A 20,085-nucleotide genomic window follows, 5' to 3' on the forward strand; every position below is an offset into this window, starting at 1 on the left:
AAGAGAACATATTTAACAAAGTGTTCTCTACATTGTTTTTCTTCTTAACTTAGAACATCTTGGTTTCATTCCATATCAGCAAACATAGATCTACCTTACACTTTTTAACAGATGCCTATTTGTCCATTGAATGAATGTACTATAATTTATTTATCTAATATCCAGTTGATAGACAGCTAGTTGTTTCCAATTATTTTTGTCATTGTGCAAAAGATTTTATTATACCTTTTGTGACAAGCTTTTCCTTCCATAGTATTATGGGCTGAACTGTGTTCCTCCCAAATTCATATGTTGAAGCCCTAATCCTCAGTATGTCGGAATGTGACTGTACTTGGAGACAGGGCCTTTAAAGATGTGATTAAGTTAAAATGAAGTGGTTAGGGTGGGCCCTAATGCAATCTTCCTGGTGTCCTTATTTGAGAAGGAGATTAGGACATAGACACCAGACATACACAAGCACAGAGCAAAGGCCACGTGAGGACACTGTGAGAAGGTGGCCATTTGCAAGCCAAGGAGAGAGGACTTAGAAGAAATCAAACCTGCTAAACACCTCAGTGTTGGACTTCCAGAACTGCAAGAGGAGAAATTTCTGTTGTTTAAGTCTGTGATATTTTGTTATGACAGCCCCAGCAAACGAATACACACAGGCACTCATCTGTATATAGTGAAAACCAATGGGGAAATAGAATTCACTACTTAAGTTTAAAGAAAGAAAGTAAAAGTTTGGGGCAAAATGCAGGCTTATGTATATTTCATTTTCTGAGGTCCATGTGCATATAAAGTATCTGAAAGGAAAATGAAAAAAAAAACCCAAAAAACCAAAACAAACCGTAGCATCTGGCCTCACATTCCAACTCAGTGGCTATCTTTTCTTTTAATAATGCCATCATCCCTGCTAAGAGCTTTACTCCTAAATCAACCTGCAGCAATTGTTGATTGGCTAATTTGACTGACAGTAAGCATCAGCTCTGGTACTGAGTTAGGACTGGGATTCCAGCTGTTGGGGATAGCAACAACTTTTCATTGCTTGCTTTCACAAGTAACCCGCTGCAGGGTAAAGTGCTGTGTCCCATACTCAGCTAAATGGAGTTAAATATAAATGCCTTAGAACTGACTTTCCCTGACCAGTAACCCTCTCCAGGGCCCTCAAAACCAGGGTTGGAAAATACCAGTGAAGAGGCCTCATGTCATCATACATTTAGGTCACCAGGGAATGATTTGGCATTTTCTTCCCCTGTAGCATGCTGTTTTCAGAGAGAATGAGAGAAGGAAAGAACGAATTACCAATCCACCAGGCACTATACACTTTGGAATTTCACTGCTCTGTTCATATGCCTTCTCTAGTTTCCTTGTTACCCACAGCTAGATGGTTTATTAGAATTCCTTCGCTTTCATTTACCAGAAGAAATCATAAAGGCATGTTAAACCGACAACCTTAGCCTTAATAACAGTTCCTGATCTGATGTAGTTGTAGGAATCCATAAAAACGATACTACACTGATCAATGTCTTCTTTTTTGGGGCAAAAGTTTAATGTAAATCAACCATTTATTCTGGATATATCAGGTGATTAATTATTATCTTACTCAGCATATGGAGCAAATGTTAATAACTTCTTCTGAAGGGAAGAATGACCCACAGGACTTATTTTTTTATATTACTTTATTTCTTTCATTTTGTCATCTTAAATTCCCTGAAATGGCCAGTCCAACGTGGCTGTAGTTTAGCTAACTACACAGCTTCAAATTCTAGGTTACAGTGAAACTGTGGGTGGATGGACTTTTTTGTTGTTAAACACATATTTAATGTGCTTGGTTCTAGGGGTACACTGGTGAACAACAGACACAAACAGGTATTGGGAAATAAAACATGGTGTATTAAAAGCTAGTTAAAATGAGGAAATTACAGAATGCCATGAACTTCCTTCATTCCTTCTTTCTTTATTCAACTATTGAGTACTAAGTGTATGTAAGATAGGCATTGTTCTAAGTGCTGAGGATAAAACTATGTGCATATTCTCATGGAACTCATTGCTCTATATAACTGGTTGACCTGAGGTCTGGGTCTACATTCCAAGATAGCTAGAGTGACAGATCAGAATGAAATAAAGAAATAGATGGAAAATAAGAAAATGTCTTCTGGGGGTTATTAAAAAATATAAAAGCAAAACCATAGTGAATGAGTAGAGTTTTAAAAGAAAGGAGAAGGGGAGAGGATGGGAGAAAATGAGAGAGATATCAAGGACCTTATCTATATTCTATTACTTAGGTGCTATTCCTGTTTCTAGGACAGACTCTGTATAAACCGTCATCTCTGTATCCCACACAACTAACAGGGTGCCTTGGGACGGTGTTATTGGACCTAGATTTATATGTCCGGATTACTCGCTAATTTGTGGGATGCTAGGTAATTACCAGAATGCCTTCAATACTTAGTTTCCTACAGTACTACCTCACAGATTTGTTTTATTTAATAATGATAGCTTACAGACAGTACTTACTATGTGCTAGGTACTATTATAAACAATTCAAATGTATGAACTCTCTTAATTCTCATAACAATCCTATGAGGTAGGTATTTGTCTTAGTCAGCTCAGACTGTTATAAAAAAATACCACAGATTGGGTGGCTTATAAACAGCTGAAATTTGTCCTGGTCCTAGAGGTTGGAAGTCCAAGATCAGAGTGTCAGCTCAGACTGTTATAAAAAAATACCATAGGCCTTCCCACGTGGCGCAGTGGTTGAGAATCTGCCTGCCAATGCAGGGGACACGGGTTCGATCCCTGGTCCGGGAAGATCCCACATGCCGCGGAGTAACTGGGCCCGTGCGCCACAACTGTTGAGCCTGTGCTCTGGAGCCCGTGAGCCACAGCTGCTGAGCCTGCGTGCCGCAGCTGCTGGGGCCCGCGCGCCTAGAGCCCGTGCTCCACAAAGAGAGAAGCCACCGCAATGAGAAGCCCGCGCACCACAACGAAGAGTAGCCCCTGCTCGCCACAACTAGAGAGAGCCCACGCACAGCGGCGAGGACCCAACGCAGCCGAAAATAAATTAAAAAAAAATACATAGATTGGGTGGCTTATAAACAGCTGAAATTTGTTTGTCCTGGTCCTAAAGGTTGGAAGTCCAAGATCAGGGTGTCAGCATGGTGAGGGCCAGACTGCTGATTTCTCCCTGTGTTCTCACCTGGGGAAGAGCAGAGAAGGGAAGCAAGCTCTCTAGGGGACTCATTATTAGGGTTTTACCTTCATGACGTCATCTAATCCTATTATCTCCCAAAGGTCCACCTCCTAATAACACATGAGGGGTAGGGTTTCAACATTTGAATTTGAGGCAGGCACAAGCACTGAGTTCATGGCTGTATTAACCCCATTTTATATACGAGGAAACTGAGGCACAGAGAAGTCACGGTAGCTTGCTCAAGGTCATACATGTAGTATATGGCAAACGAGGAATCCAACTTCATCTCCAATCTGTGCTTTTAAACACTGCTCATATTGCCTCTCAATAAATGGCACATAGTAAGATTAGAGACAAACAAATGCATTCTTCTAAAAAAGTTCTTTCTTACAACCTTCTACTCCATCATTTATTGAATATTTATCAAGCCCTTATATTGTCCTGGAACTGTGACAGACAATACAGATACAAGGGGTGAAGAGAACATCCGGTTCTTGCTCTCCTGGAGTTTATTGTCATTAAGCAAATAACATAACCCTTCCCAGGTTCTCAGCCTTCCCAGTTTTCTCCCATTTCTCTGTGTCTATTAATCCTCCAGCCAGCCAGTCCAGGGTTGATCTGGATGAGAGAAGCCCGTAATAGGGTCTTCCTAGGCCTCCTGGAGGGCTGGGGCCGGGATGAGGTGACCTGTCGGGAAGAGCCACACTGACCTTTTTCTTGGCAGTGACCTGGTTTGTCTCCTTTCTCTCTGAGCCTCGGGTTAAAATGGAGGGATGTGTCTCGAACTTCCTTTCCACACTAACTTTCTCTCATTATTTACCCTCCTGCCCAGCACCCAAGGCCTTTCTGACATCCCTGACCTTGCGTCCCTGTGCTTGAGGTGAATTCCTACCTCCTTGATCCCCAGGAGACATTTTCCCTCCTTGGAGTCTCCAGAATTCCACGCGGCCCGTCCCTTTCGCCCGCCCCGGAGGAGATGCGTGGTCCCCGCCCAGCCTCCAGACCCAGGCTCCAAGCCCGCCGCGAGCCCACGGGCCGCCATTGTCCGGTCCTGTCCCACGTCCCCGTTTTCCTCATGGGGCGCAAGTTTTGGGAGCCCCCAGTCCTGGTTCCCCCAATCGCTGGGACCTCTGACCAGCGGGCAGGGAGGTGGGTGCTCGGGCCGGCGGCCGGGCCGGCATCCGCATGGGCAGGGAAGCGAAGGGCGGCTCAGGAGGGCCGGGACGCGCACAGCGCAGTCGCCCAGGCGGACCGGGCGGTCGGGCCGACCGCGGCCATTGTACTCGGTTGCCTCGGCCTCAAGACCTGGTAGGCATAGCGGCAAAAGGCGCTGACAGCACCCTAAAACGACACCCCCTCGTCTCAGATCATGTGTTTTGTGTTGCAAAACATAACAGACAAACAGGGAAACGACTTGGTTTCTTTTTCTGGCGCAGAAGGAGGACGAGCAACGTGAGTTGAGCGGGGAGGTGAAAGCGCGAGCCTCCGCCGCGCGCCCGGTCACGTGGTGCCGTAGGGACCGCATGGCGGCGACCCGCGCGCCCCCGCGTCCCGGCCGGCCCGGCAGCCCGGGCGCGCGCTCCGACGGGGCGGGCGCATGCGCAGGGGGGGGCGCCGCCTCTGCCCCGCGGCGAGGGTGTCTATGGAGAGGCGGCGGCCGCGCCTGCTGAGGCGGAGGCTGAGGTGGTGGCGATGGCGCCCTTCCCCGAAGAAGTGGACGTCTTCACCGCCCCACACTGGCGGATGAAGCAGCTGGTGGGGCTCTACTGCGACAAGGTAACGGTGTGCGGGGCCTCTGGCTCTGGGCGGCGCGGGCGGAGGGGAGGAGCGGGCCGGATCCCTGGGCGGCCGGGCCTGCGCGGCGCCTTCAGCCCCCGGGGGCCGCGCCGGGCGAATTGTAGCCTGCGCAGCTGTCAGCGCCGTGCTCGCTGCCCCGCACCTTCCGCGGGGAGCCCACGCCCCGCCCTGCTGGCGGCCTCGGACGTGCCCTCGGAGCTCGCGGCGCGGCCCCTTCCCGGCCGAGGGCCTGGCCACCCGCCGCCCTCGGGGCGGGCTCCCCGCGGCCGCGCCGGGCCTCCCGCCCCTGCCCCCTGAGGGAGAGGGGCCCCTGCGCCCCTACCGATCTCTGGGGACCCCGGGCCGGCTACCTGCGGTGGCTTCCTCTCCCCCTGGCGCAGGCTGTTTCTGTAGTTGTCCGCCACCTCCCCCATCAATACTGCCCCCCCGCCCTACCCCCGGCCTGTGTTGGGCCTCCCCGATTCTCCTTACGAACACCCATCCATTCTTCTGAACCTCTGGCCCGCTTTCTGGCCCAACGAGCACCTTCTCCCAACTCCTCCCTGCTCATTTTACGCCCCAGCTTTTCTCTGGTTTGATTTGGGAGAAAACTCAGGTTTCGTGGCTTACGAACCAGAGAACCTTCTCTCTTCTTTTGTGGTCATCTTTTTCCTTGCAACTTTTATTGTCCGGAGCGTTTACTAGATGTCGATTTTGTTACAAGACAGCTATTCTCTGTTGGAATTCTTTACGTGGGCTCGAATAAAAGGGCTTCGGAACAAGTTGATTTAACTGCGAGAACCTTTTTGCACTCTTAATTGGTGCAGCATAAGCTGAAAAAGCACTTTTGTGGAGATAGTTCAGGGCTGTTTGCTAATGCTTTTTGAGTCCACATTTTTGTCAAAAATTTATGTTGGGTAGAGTCCACATACGGATATTCTGAGAACTTCAGGCAATCCTGCTTCATGTAGAAATGAACCAAACAAAAAGCATTTAAAGACCTATTGCTTAAGCATGGATATCAACTTTGATGAACTTTCAGAAATTACATAGCACTAAGCAGAACCGCTGTTACGAGAAAAGAGGTGTTCTTATAGCCCATGAGGTGGTTGGAGGATGCCCCGTGTTCAGTGCCAGGCCACACTTAAAAAGCATCCACAACCATCTTTTCCCTCCCTCCATTTTGAAAATTAACAATACCCGATTCAGATACAGGTTTAAATACCACGGCAGTCTAGGACAGTGGTTCTCAACCTTGTTTGCTCAGTAGAATCACCCTAAAGCTGTTAAAAATGCTGATGCTCAAGTCACTAAAATCAGCATCTCTGAGGCTGGGACCCAGGCATCAAGTATAATTTAAAGCTCTCCAGGTGAGTCCAGTGTGAAGCCAAGGGTGAGAACACTTATCCAGGAAAAACATAATGAATGGGTAAGCCGTTAGTTAAGCTGTGTAACTCTGGAATTAAAAAATATATATATTTGTTTAATTTATTTAGTTTTGGCTGCACTGGGTCTTTTTGCTGCACGCGGGCTTTCTCTGGTTGCCACAAGCGGGGGCTACTTTGTTGCAGCGGCCGGGCTTCTCATTGCGGTGGCTTCTTGTCGCGGAGCATGGGCTCTAGGCACGCGGGCTTCAGTAGTTGTAGCACGCGGGCTCAGTAGTTGTGGCTCGTGGACTCTAGAGTGCAGGCTCAGTAGTTGTGGCGCATGGACCCAGCTGCTCCGCGACATGTGGGATCCTCCCTGACCAGGGCTCGAACCTGTGTACCCTGCATTGGTGGGCAGATTCCTAACCACTGTGCCACCAGGGAAGCCCTAGATTTTTGAGTTAGTTTACTGTAGTGTTTTTACCTGCCCTGGCTTTTGAACTTAGTTATTCTGATGGTATCCTTTAATTGCAGGAAAGAAAAAAATGGGGAGGTTTTTTTACTTTCTCAAAACCAAAAAGGGAAAGTTAATGAGGAGTAATAGAATTTGAGGTCTTCTCTCTAGACTGGGGAGAGGTGGTCCAGGACCACCTGAAATTGTTATGGAAATTTTGGTGCATGTGTACATTTTTCTAGGAGGTTTGTGGCTTTCATCAGGTTTCCAAATGATTGTGACCCTCCCAAAATGGTTAAGAATCACAACTTTATCTAGCTACGTGCTAGACTAACCAGCGTATTTAAAAAATTGGAGGTCAGTCACTAATGTTGTGTGTCACTACCTGGTGATTGAGAACGTTAGAACAAATTTTGAAAATACAGTGCCCTTTTTAAAAACAATATTTGAGTCAAATAAGATTCTTTTTGGTAGTTAAATGTCCCCTTTTGAAATAACTAGGAAAGCATTTTCAATTTGACATAGCAGAAGTTAAAATTATCACTAATTTTGAGTTAATTAGATGTAGTTAATGAGATTGTTGTATAAATTCATCAGGAAGATTAAAAATTCCAATTTTCTGAACTGTGGATCAGAGACCAAGGTGATTTAGGGGAAAAAAAAACTGCGTAGGAATTAAACATCCGGATTCCTTCTTGATACTGATAGTTAATTGGAATCTCTCCTAGGATGCCCTTTGGGAGCTAAAGGGGAAAAATGTATTTTATAATGGCTAAATTGTCTTAAAGGAGTATATGTTTTTATTCATTTGGCATCTCAACTTTTTTTAAAAATTATTTTATTTTTATTTTATTTATTTTTGGCTGCGTTGGGTCTTCATTGCTGCACGCGGGCTTTCTCTAGTTGCTGCGAGCAGGGGCTACTCTTCGTTGTGGTGCGCAGGCTTCTCATTGCAGTGGCTTCTCTCGTTGTGGACCATGGGCTCTAGGCATGTGGGCTTCAACAGTTGTGGCTTGCAGGCTCTAGAGCGCAGGCTCAGTAGTTGTGGTGTATGGGCTTAGTTGCTCCACTGCATGTGGGATCTTCCTGGACCAGGGCTTGAACCCGTGTCCCCTGCATTGGCAGGCGGATTCTTAACCACTGCACCACCAGGGAAGCCCTCAACTTTTGCCTTTACCATGTTTTGCCTGTACAGACCACGGGTATCCAGCCCAAACAGCATATAGTAAAACTTTACAAAATGAGAACTAGCTTTTGTACTTAAACGAAAAAGATACACAATATGTTATTTCATCGTATACTATATGTTGACTCTGAATGCCCAGTAATTATAAAGAAGTCAGTTTTATTTTGAATATTGACTTTTCAAGTACAATGTATTTTAGAAGCATCATTTATTTATTAGCAACAACAATTATTTACGTGCTTAGACTAGTTTATTTAGAATAATTCTGAAGTTGTGGGCCATTTTTTTTTTAAGAAGATGTTGGGAGTAGGAGTTTATTAATTAATTAATTTATTTTTGCTGTGTTGGGTCTTCGTTTCTGTGCGAGGGCTTTCTCTAGTTGTGGCAAGCAGGGGCCAGTCTTCATCGCAGTGCGTGGGCCTCTCACTATCGCGGCCTATCTTGTTGCGGAGCACAGGCTCCAGACGTGCAGGCTCAGTAGTTGTGGCTCACGGACTTAGTTGCTCCGCGGCATGTGGGATCCTCCCAGACCAGGGCTTGAACCCGTGTCCCCTGCATTAGCAGGCAGGTTCTCAACCACTGCGCCACCAGGGAAGCCCATGAAGTTGTGGGCCATTTTAAATATTGCTGTATTATATCTAATTTAATACTTCGCTCATGGGTTTCCTTTTACATTTATAAAAGGTTTTATAGAAAGATTTTTTCACTGTTGTTATCCAGACAGCAGTCCTTTTAGGTACGTAAAGGCAGAGATATTTCTGTTTTATAGCTGGGGATTTGTAGGGCTAGATTAGTTAGACCGAGTTTACATAAGCAGTTAGTGATAGATCCAGATGGAAACCCAAGTCAGGATCATGATTCCTAGTTTAATTTTCTTCGTATAAAACCAGAGTAGTTTCTGAAAAAATTTTCTGGTAACAGTCTATTATGAAATCTTTCGCTAATTCACTGACCTTCCAAATTAGGATGATTTTAGGCAATATTTACATTGGATCACATCCTTTTTTCCAGTTTATTCCAATTCCTCAGTTTTTCCTCTAATCCTCAAAACTTGACAACATTAATACTGCCAGTGGGCATGGAGTTTCTACTGACACTTGGCCCTGTAGTAGCTTGTATTGGCCATGCGAGATGTAGTTCCTATTCTTTAGGAGATTACAGTCACACATTTGTGCTAGGATGGAAATCCAAATGCCCGTTAGTGGGAGCAAAGGGGGGAGGTATTTGGTCAGCTCTACATTAAAGTGTCAGGAGTGGGCTTACAGTCTCTTTGAACTGATTTCTGAGAACAAGGTAGGTGATGGTTGTAAAGATGTGCATAGTACAGAGCTTTCCAGACTGTACAGTAAACCAGCTATAAAAAATTCAAGTGGTGGAGGCTTTATGGAGTGCCCAGGTTTTTCAGGTAAGGATATTACCTGAAGTGCCATCTACTTTATCATTTTATAAAGATAGGACATTTAATGAGCAAAGCCATAGGCAGAAAATAAACTCAGAATAATTCGAATAGATTATTTTTAAAAAATTGAATGAGTATAGCTTTATGAAGAATTCATTTAGTTTTCCTCGATTTTCTGTTCCTTTGCATACCTGTAAAAACTGTTATTGACTGGCATTGGGTTATTGGAGAGAATATGTTTTGAATTGAGAGCTAAGGAGAGGAAGGAAAAGGGAATTTAATGAGTTCTTACTACATGCTTACTTACTTTTAATCCTCACAAGAGCCCTGTGAGACAAGTATTATCCCTTATTTAAAGATGAGGAAACAGACTTAGTGGTTAAGTAACTTACCCAACTCACTCAACTAGTAATTAGGGGAGCCCGAATTTTTAACGTTTAGAATTTGTTTCCTTTCTGAAGCCCATGTTTTTTGCATTACCTTACTGGTTCTGCTATTTACTACTAGCTATATGATTTTACGCAGAACATTTCACCTGTGGATCATAGGTTTTTCTATCTGTAAGTTAGTTTGAGCAGATAGTTATTAAGGTTTCTTCACTGAGTGTAAATCTCCCTCACTTAAATGAAAGCATTGTCTGGCCGAGGAGAGAAAAAGTAAAAACTTATTTGGGGTAATAGTATTTGAGTTTTTGTTATGCAGTTTTTCATATCTGCTTCTGAACTTAATATCTAGTCTTTAAGTGGCACACAGCTTCAAATCAGTTTGAAGCCAGGCTGTAAGTATGATTTTAAGTTGTAGAATGTCTGAGGCAGAAAATCAGTTTTTTTAAAATTGTTTACATGATACTCTTTTTTTATAAATTTATTTATTTATTTTTGGCTGTGTTGGGTCTTCATTGCTGCGCGCGGGCTTTCTCTAGTTGCGGCAAGTGGTGGCTTCTCTTGTTGCGGAGCAAGGGCTCTAGAGCGCAGGCTCAGTAGTTGTGGTGCACAGGCTCAGTTGCTCCACCGCATGTGGGATCTTCCCGGACCAGAGCTCGAACCGGTGTCCCCTGCATTGGCAGGCGGGTTCCTAATCACTGCGCCACCAGGGAAGTCCCAGAAAGTCAGTTATAAATTCTTTTAAAATATGGGAGATACCATGTTACTGATTGTTACTATTTGTTGATTATGTGTATCCTGTTCTATGTAGGTTCCTTGTTGAATCTGCTAGGCATCAGACGATACACGCTTATAGGTCACTTGGGAACTTTTATAATCTTACTGTAGAACAGTGTTTTTCCAAGTGTGTTCTGTGACCCATTAGTGGGTCATGGAATCGATTTTGTGGGTCAGAAATAACATTGAAAAAATGAGGGGACTTCCCTGGTGGTCCAGTGGTTAAGACACGGGCTTTCACTGCCGTGGACCTGGGTTCGATCCCTGGTCGGGGAACTAAGATCCCACAAGCCGTGTGATGCAGCAAAAAAAAAAGAAATGGAAAAGTAAATGATAGAGTACATCACAGATTAGGGAGGGAAATATTGTTTCCTGAAATTTGTTTGAAGTGTTTGTGGTGTGTGTGTCTGGATTGTGCTATATTTCATACTAAAGGTCATGGTTAAACATGTTTGAAAAAACACTTCTTTGGGGCAGCATTTCTCAACTGCAGCACTGTTGACATTTTGGGCCAGATGGTTCTTTGTTATAGGGGCTGCTATCCCGGGCATTGTAGAATGTTTAGTCCGGCCCTGCCATTTACCCGCTAAGATGGCAGTAGTGCTTCTGCAGTCTCTAAACCTTGTCCATTAGTTCCTGGGGGGCAAAATCGAACCCCTGGATAGAACTAATATTTTAGAGCAAGCATTCTTTTTGACAATTTACTCTGTTGGCTCTGAAGAGATAGCTTTATGATTAGGACTAACATTGCATCTTGTGGAAGGTAAGTAGGTTTTATAGTCATAGAGAGTTGACCTCTGTTTTGTTGTCTACCAGTTGTATGATTTTGGGTAAGTTATTTTCTCTGAGCTTCAGGGTTTTCACCTATAAAATGGGAATTATAACATCTACTTCCTAGGATTGTTGTTAAGAATTAAATAATATCTAAAAATATTCAGTATAGTACCTAGCACGCTCTAGGTCTCAGTATGTCCCAGATATTATTAGGGTCTAGGTTTATTTTTTTTCTCAATCAAGTCTCTATGATTGAATACCTTTCTAGAGGTAAACAATTTAAAAAAATGATTCATATACACAAATTTTTTAAAAGTTAAACTGTATATGCTCAGGTTATTCTTTTCACTGCTAAATTTACTGACTTCAGGTACCAGGTTAAAAACAGTTGCTCTTTTCAAGTGGAGAAAAACTGACTTGGGTAGGATAAGGACTTCTAATGATAGTTTTGTTTGGGTTAAATATAGGAATAACAGAAAAACCTAAGTAAGCTTATATATGTTATATTCCATGTTCTTTAAATATATTAACTTATTAAGTCATCACAAGAACCCTATTAGGTAGTTAATATTATTAGCCTTATTTTACAGATGAAGAAATTGAGTGAGGTACATAGCAACTTAGTGACTTGATGGCAGAGATGGATTCACACCTAAGCAGTCTGGCTCCAGAGTCAGCACTTTTAACCACTCTGCGGGATTAACTCTATGCATAATGGAGAGTCCTTTTGTCTAATTTGGTTCTCAGTCTGTAGCATGAACCTGGTCTTTACCTTAGCGTGTTATTAAATCCGAAGGATTTTCTAATAGTCCAGTGAGACTGTATGCAAAACTTCCTGGATGTGTTTTACGATGTTATTTTCCATAACTCACGTGAGGACATTATTTAGTTTTTTGCCATCCTTTTTGTTTTTAAAAAATTTTATAGCCATTATTAATGCTTAATTTACCTCTTATTTCTACTGACTTATTTTTAACTTTTTTTTTAATATAATGCCACATGATAGTATTTGCTGAGATTAGCCACTAGTGGATTTTGTTGTGATTTTGTGTGGCATTTCTTAGGATAAAATCTACAACCTTGGTTTAACCAAATCCATCCTGTCTGTTATTTTTGTATGGCTCAGGAGCTAAGAATGGTTTTTACATTTTTAAGTAGTTGGAAAAAGTAAAAAGAATAATATTTTATGACATGTGAAAGTTACATAAAATTTAAATTTTAGTGTCTGTAAATAAAATTTATTGGAATACGGCCACAGTCATTCATATGACTACTTTTGTGCTACAACAACTGAATTAAATAGTTGCTACAGACAGTATACCTCACACACAAAAAACTTACTATATCTGACCCTTTACAGGAAAAGTTGCTAACCCCTGTTGTATTGGGTTGGCCAAAAAATTTGTTTGGGTTTTTCCATAACATCTTATGGAAGAACCGGAACAAACTTTTTGGCCAACCCATAGATAATTTATTTATTGTGGTTACAGTTCGTTGTCTTATTTCACTAGATTGTAAACTCTGTAAAGGCAGAGATGTCTGTTTTTTTCACTGAGGTATCCCAAGTACCAGAAACAGTGCCTGGCTTATAATAACTGCTCATTAAATATTTGAATAGGGTAAAAAAAACCCATGAATTTATACAAATGAATGATTAATTTTCAAAGTAATGCTAGCTAATATTTATTTAGCACCAGTTCATTTAAATCTCACAGCAACCATATGAAGTACAGGCGGTTTTATTATTCCCATTTAACGCCAGGAAGAAACTAAGACATTGAAGGAGAAAAGTAGCTTACCTAGGGTTACACAGCTAAATAAATGGTAGGACTGGAGCCTAATCCTAGAGAATCTGGGTCTAGGTCTGGTTTTCTGTAAATGACTCATACCCAATCCATCTGCCTTTTACAGTAGATCATTGGTTAAATTATATAGTGGAATAGTCTTGCTTTAGGAGTTTGTTGTCTTTTCTGATGCTTTGTCATGAGCTGACTGTTCCTGCCCAGAACAGGCAATTAAGACACCTTAGACTCTTCTCCATTTTAGGAATACTAGATCAGACTTTACAGAACAAGTCTAGGAAGTATGGTGTTTGTAGCTTCTTTTTCTCCATTTACTGTCTGTTGTTTTTAACCTAATCAGATTTTTCCTCTTAAAATGAATTTTGAAACTGGAATTGACATAATAGAAGACAGATTTAATATGACAGTGGAAGTAATAGAAGGTTTGAATATTACTTTGAACTTCATCTTGAATCGAGTTTCCCGATAATATATATGCTTTGAACATGAGAATTTAACTTGACATTAAATGTAAAAAAATAAAATTATATCAGAATAGTCATTTTCTCTTGTTGAATAGTAGAATTAAAGAAAATGACAGTGTATATATTTCTTTATATTTTCATTGATTTTTATCTTTCCTTCAAGTGCCTTTACTTTCTCATGCCCCGATGTACAAGTTTTTCACATTGTACTATTGCAGTGCTTCCACTCTAGGAAGTACGTGATCCTTGTATAAACTGCTAAGTGTTTTCCAAAAAAAGAAAATTCTTATAAAATTATCTAATAATGTTCTAGTAGCTTAGTCAGTGTTTTCTGAACAGATCAGACTCATCTTGATATTAAAGTTTAAACAAATTATAATAGAAAGTTTTTGAATTTTTTACATTGTAAAAGTAGTATAATAGCATAAAGAACATTTGAAAAAAGAAAAAAGTGCATCACATTATCTTAACACAGCTCTTTTAATGTTTATATGTAACTTTATGGAGTATCTGTATTTAGTATGTGCACAGAGTAATGGAATTTTAGGTTTCGAGGGAGTCTGGTTTAATCTCTTTTATTTAAAGAAACTGTTTTGTTGGTGCGTACATCCTTTCCTTCAGAATTCAAACCAACATCTTCCTGGGCTGGGGTACTTTTATTATACCATTATAACTTGTTTTTTATGATTTCCTTTCCTACTTCAACAAAGTATAAGGGAGGTATTTTGATATGTACAAAACTAGATAGGAATGCATTTGAGTATTTCCTATAGGTGCATATTTGCATGTATTTATTATGCCTTTCTTTTTAAATTTTTATTCAGCTTTCTAAAACCAACTTTTCCAACAACAATGATTTCCGTGCTCTTCTGCAGTCTCTGTATGCTACTTTTAAGGAGTTCAAAATGCATGAGCAGATTGAAAACGAATACATTATTGGTTTGCTTCAACAACGCAGCCAGACCATTTATAATGTGCATTCTGACAATAAACTCTCTGAGATGCTTAGCCTCTTTGAAAAGGGTCTGAAGAATGTTAAGGTGAGTTGCAAAAATGGATATTTATCACAGCTTGTGCCATCTTCTGATATGTCATTGGCAAAACTTGTTAGCATTTTATAGTAAATGATGTTACTATAGTATAGTAAATGTGTGTTAAAAAAAAATTATTCTGACACTTGTTAAAGACGGTAAGGAAGACTTTATTCAAGGGATGACTGCAATGGGGTTTTGCAGTAGGAGAGAGAGATGGGGTTGAATTCTTATAGCCAGGGAGCAGAGGTGAGGGTCAGGAAAATTACTAAGAGGAAACATCAAGCTGGGAGATTCTTGCTAGACTGACTCTTGCTTCCTTTTGCTGAAGGCATACCAAGGTGACAAGATATTGAGGGTGGTTAGATATTGAGGGTTATCAAATGCCAAGGGTGGTAATGGTGGGGTTGATAGACTGATTCAGGATGATTTTGGTAAAACTGGACTAAGTGGGCCAAGGACAGAGCTCAAGGTCAGGGCCTGGCTGAGAAGACTCAGTGGATCCTGGCTCAGGTTTGATGAGAATCTTTATCAGTTACCTCTTTGTTACTATATGTAAAATTCTATCATGAATGCTGCTCTCCAAATCTTAAAGGTGTTTTTGTAAGTTGAAATTTCAATTACTGTACAAATTTTACTTTCTGATAACATTTGCTGAACTCTTAAAAGAAATCTGTAGTAAATGCAGTTATTGGTGACTAAAGGTAGAATTGGTACTTAGAATGAACAGGGCTGTAGGGGTGGTTACAAAGAATAATTTTTAGTTGTATGATGTAAAATTAAAGATATTTTTGGGTGTAGTTTAGGATAATGGTGTAGAGAAATTTCCCTATTAATTATATTTACGTATTATAGGATATTTGGTCTTCATTTGTCCCCCTTTTGGCTTGGTGAAACATAGACTTAAGTTGTAACTCTGTCAAACCACCATGCACCTTTCATTGATAGATTTGTGTTCTAGAAAGACTGTTCTTAAGTAGGGAAGATGATGGATTGAAGGGAAAAAAAAGACTCAAGCAGGAAGATTTTTATAAAAAAATTATTGTAATAGTCTCCAGAAGAATATACAGTAGCTATTTGGTGGGGAGGTAGGAGATTGGGTAGGGATAGGGTACTGGGAGGGAAGATGGTATAGGAAGATTTATTGAATACTCCTTTGTACAGTTTGAATTTTATATCATGTTCATGTATTACCTATTCAATAAAATGATTAAGATCAGAACTGAAGTAGTAACTAGTGGAGACAGAAGGGAAGGGACAGACTTGAAAGTAATGTAGGACATAAAATTGATAGAAGGTAGTGCTTGTATATACAGGAAGGAGGAAAGGAGAAAGAGAAAGGAAATAAGAGTGAGAATTGAGCTTGACTTTCTAGGGAATATAGAAGAGGCTAAAAAGATCCATTATGGGCAGGTTGAGTTTGAACTGCTTGTGCAGTCCAGGTGGGCATTTATAGGTAGGAGGTGGCATTAGTTGCGCTTCAAGGTTGGAAGGGTAATTTGGTTTGGAAAAGCAAATTTGATAATTATCAGCATGTAAGTAGAAATGGAAGCCACTTGGGCATGCTTAAGGAAAATGTGTAAAATCCTAAGAGAATAGGACATTGGGTAGACTATTGGGAAGCAGTTTAATAAATTAGTTAGAAAAGGAGGAGACTAGAGAGGACTCAGCAGGGTTAAGATATTCCCACATTTTAAAAGTTTCATTATTTTTTGAATTTTCCACATGTACTAAGTTGAGAGGGCTGATACAGAAGTGATGGATAAGTTACAGGGAGATATGACCATAGTTCATATGGGGAAGAACTCTTTAGCTGTTGTGCAGAGTTAGAATGATTTACCTCAAGGTACAGTGAGCTCCTTGCCTTTAGAAATGTAGATGGTCTTCTTCAGGATAATGTAACAGGTATTCTGAATTGTTTAGTAGAGGATACACTAGATGACCTTAAAGGGATTCTGTAATGATATAGTCCAATAGGCGCTTGTGAACTGCTCAGAGGTATATTAATCGGAAAACGGACACATTGAAATTGTATAAATATGCATTAGAAATCAGTAGAAGTTTTGAGCAAATACTTGCTATTTTTAGACTTTTTATGACATTTTTAAAAAGAAGTATGAGATCACATTACTAAAGGAATTCAAGGTTCTTTTAAGAGATGTTTTGAGGCCATCTTTTATACTTAGAAAAGTACAGAGACCATTTTGCTATTTGTTAGTCTAATTTTTTACCCTGACGTTTCAAGTTGCATTTCACACTGACTTTCTAGGATCAGATACAGTATAAATTATGAAGCGAAATTTTTATAGAATACAGTTTTTTTGTTTGTTTCTAGAATGAATATGAGCAGTTAAATTATGCAAAACAGTTGAAAGAGAGACTGGAGGCTTTTACAAGAGATTTTCTTCCTCACATGAAAGAGGAAGAGGAGGTAAGCATAATTTTTCCTCTTCGTGATTTTGCTTTATAAAATTGGAGAAATGTTATTTTTCCTTTGAGTCTTCAAAATAATACATAGGAAGATGAACCTCCAGATCTTTTTAGAAAATGAAGAAAAACCCAAGGAAAAAAAGCATTAATTTTGTTTCCTTAGAGAGTTTGTTGCTTTTCATTGACTGAGTGATTGATTTAATTCATTTACTCAAAAAATATTTATTCTCTTATTATGTGGATGGCACTGTATTGATTGTTAACTTTTTATGCTACCCTAATGTCTCTTCTGAACCTTTAGAAGATCCTTTAAACTTTTTAATGTTTTCTGTATTTGCATTCTAAGTTTAAAGAATTTTTAGTGTTCTTTTTTTAGTAGTGGATTTTAGTAATTAAATGGTGGTGTTAAACTTATCAGTCTTATAACTAGTGCACATGTATTAAGATATCCCTGAAGTGGATGAGCAAAACATTTTCTCATTCTCTTCTTTCTCTAAAGTGGGATGAGTATCAGGGTAAGGAATAGAGAAAATATTTATGAGGAACTGGATTCTTGTTCAGCTGTAAATCAGTTATTATAGTGATTCTCACTATAAAAAAGCTTTACCTTATAATCAGATGGCCATTTTAAAAAAATCTACTTTTAAGCCCTTTCCAGACCAATTAAATCAGGTGGGAGATAGAAATGGACATGGATATATTTTAAAGGTTCCCCAAGTCATTGTAATATGCAAATATGCAACCAGCTTTGAAACCACTGAGTTACCAGAGCAGTGTTTCTTAACCTGTGATGCACATCAAAATTATCTATGGAGCAAAGAAAAAAAAAAAAAGCCCTTGGCTCCACCTCTAAAGATTCTAATTCTGTCAGTTGGAGGTTGGGACTAAGCATCTGTTTCAAGGAAGAAATCTTCTAGATAATATTGAATAGTTGAAGGTATCAGTAGAGCTTTGACTTTTATGGTTGGCAGTACACTGGGTACGGTTCTTATATGATTTAGAGGCCCTGTTTGGGTAGAGGTCAGTTGTTGTAGTAGCAGAAAGCAGTTACCTGACCTAAATGTCTTACCATAGGAGAGTGATTTAGAGTGTATGATAAGCTCTGTACAGGAGGACCTTCTGGTTTGCATGCTTTTAAATTGTTTCGAGAATGAGTGGAGAAGCCATAGAAAGAAGGATCTTGGTGGTGGTATTCTTCTTTGCAATTTTTGGGTAAACTAACTTGGTGGTAACAACTAAATTTTTATGTTTTCCAAATATGTGGTCATAATACTACACTTGAGCCATTAATACTTTAAAAGATGTAGAGTAAAACAAAACTAATTAAGCATATTTCCTTATGAGTATTTTGTTTAATTTAGGTTTTTCAGCCCATGTTAATGGAATATTTTACCTATGAAGAGCTTAAGGATATTAAAAAGAAAGTGATTGCACAACACTGCTCTCAGAAGGATACTGCAGAACTCCTTAGAGGTCTTAGCCTATGGAATCAAGCTGAGGAGCGGCAGAAGTTTTTTAAATATTCTGTGGATGAAAAGTCAGATAAAGGTGAGAGTCATATGTTTAGATAGCTAGCTAGCGATTTATTCGTTCCAAGGCCATTTACTTCTTGTTGATGTGACCTTTATATTTTGTTTGAAGAATAATTTAGGCCATTTGTTTTCAAGTATAGTAAATTTAATTGAGGACAGTAGTTTCTATCTTAGAATTTAGTATTGTCTATGATAATTTAACAGCTCATATACTTGGGCCATGTGCAGTATAGTGTTTCTTGAAGGAGTTTATATATATAATAATAGTAATTTTGATTAGTAAGAATAACTATCAATATTATTTATATATAAATATATAATGATAATTTAATAATATTTTATTATTAATACTTATTATTATTTTGGCCAATCAAAATTATTGAAAACTACCATATAGAGAGCACTTTTGCAGTGTCATCCAATTTTCTGAGCTCCACTGACCATAGTGGCTGTTTTTATCCTTCTTTGTTTTTTCTTTTTTTTAAAAATCAGTTTTCAAAATCATTTAATGCTTATAGTTTTATCCCTACCCTTTCTCATTCTCTTAGCTTATATCCAGGAATACACAGGGGAGTGAGTATGAGAGGCATAGTTTTTCTATGTATAGTCACTTTGAGAAAACAAATGACAAATGTAAATAAAATATCTCTGCTTTTTTTATTGATAGACTACTTCCTCATTTTTATTCTTTCTTTTGTTTGATAGCTTTGCCTTTTAAAACATCATTAAATAAAATTATTGGCATCCTGAGGCTAGTAAAAATTCCTTTGCTTTTGCTAGATGAGAAATAGCAATGGCATTCCTGTTAAAATTGCTTGAAACTGTTTGAAATTGGTCCTTTTTTCTTATTTTTATTTAATAAAGTAGGTGAGATGCATGTTGGAACAAAATTGTTTTTATAGGTTAAGGTATAATTAAACCCATAAAGCTTGTGTGCTTCACTCTGAAATGCAGCTTGTGCTTTAGACATCAAGTCAGGACCTGTTGTATCTGGTTTAATTTTAATTATAACATGGGACTTAAAAGCATCACACTTACTATATTGAATTTTCCCACTCCTTCAAAGTAAATTATAGCTGTATTGTGTTTAAAATATTTGCCATTTGTAAAGGGTTAGGTTAAAGTAATTCATCATAGCATTTCTATATTTAAGTTGCTTTGTGAAAACAAATCAAATATATAAGGTACTCAGATTCTTTTTAGTACATTAATGATGAAACTTTTATATTTTATATTCTCTATTGTACACCTCATTTGCAGTTTTCCTTTGGAAAGTTGCTACTGAAATAACCCATTATAGGAAATTGGATATCCAATAACTGTTTTCTATATTAGCTGCTGACAAAAGATTCCTGATAAATGTATACCAGCATTAGAAATATTTACATTATATTGTCTCAACTGGCTCATAAATAGGATAAGGTTGAGGCACCTAAATGTTATAGAGGTCAGATTTCAGAGTTCTTACATGAAACGTGAAAATCAAAGAGGGAACACAAGGAACATGCTGACAGGAGTTGTAATGCATGAATGGA

The 20,085-nt window shown here is 39.6% G+C and overlaps 1 protein-coding gene across 2 annotated transcripts in view; it reads left to right on the top strand.

Annotated features, from left to right (window-relative positions):
- The first annotated feature begins 4,774 nt into the window (after positions 1 to 4,774).
- The window catches only part of FBXL5 (F-box and leucine rich repeat protein 5), a 52,255-nt gene continuing 36,944 nt past the window's right edge, over positions 4,775 to 20,085 (top strand). Inside the window, exons 1-4 of one of the 2 annotated variants that reach the window (XM_060012788.2) lie at positions 4,775 to 4,951; positions 14,382 to 14,597; positions 16,924 to 17,019; positions 18,380 to 18,566. In XM_060012788.2, the coding sequence (XP_059868771.1) occupies positions 4,868 to 4,951; positions 14,382 to 14,597; positions 16,924 to 17,019; positions 18,380 to 18,566 (583 nt within the window). In that variant the 5' untranslated portion in view covers positions 4,775 to 4,867. The remainder of the gene's footprint in view (positions 4,952 to 14,381; positions 14,598 to 16,923; positions 17,020 to 18,379; positions 18,567 to 20,085) is intronic. The other variant, XM_060012787.1, reaches the window with a different exon arrangement.

The sequence above is a fragment of the Delphinus delphis genome, chromosome 5 (assembly GCF_949987515.2).
Source record: "Delphinus delphis chromosome 5, mDelDel1.2, whole genome shotgun sequence".
Classification (NCBI taxonomy): Eukaryota; Metazoa; Chordata; class Mammalia; order Artiodactyla; family Delphinidae; genus Delphinus; species Delphinus delphis.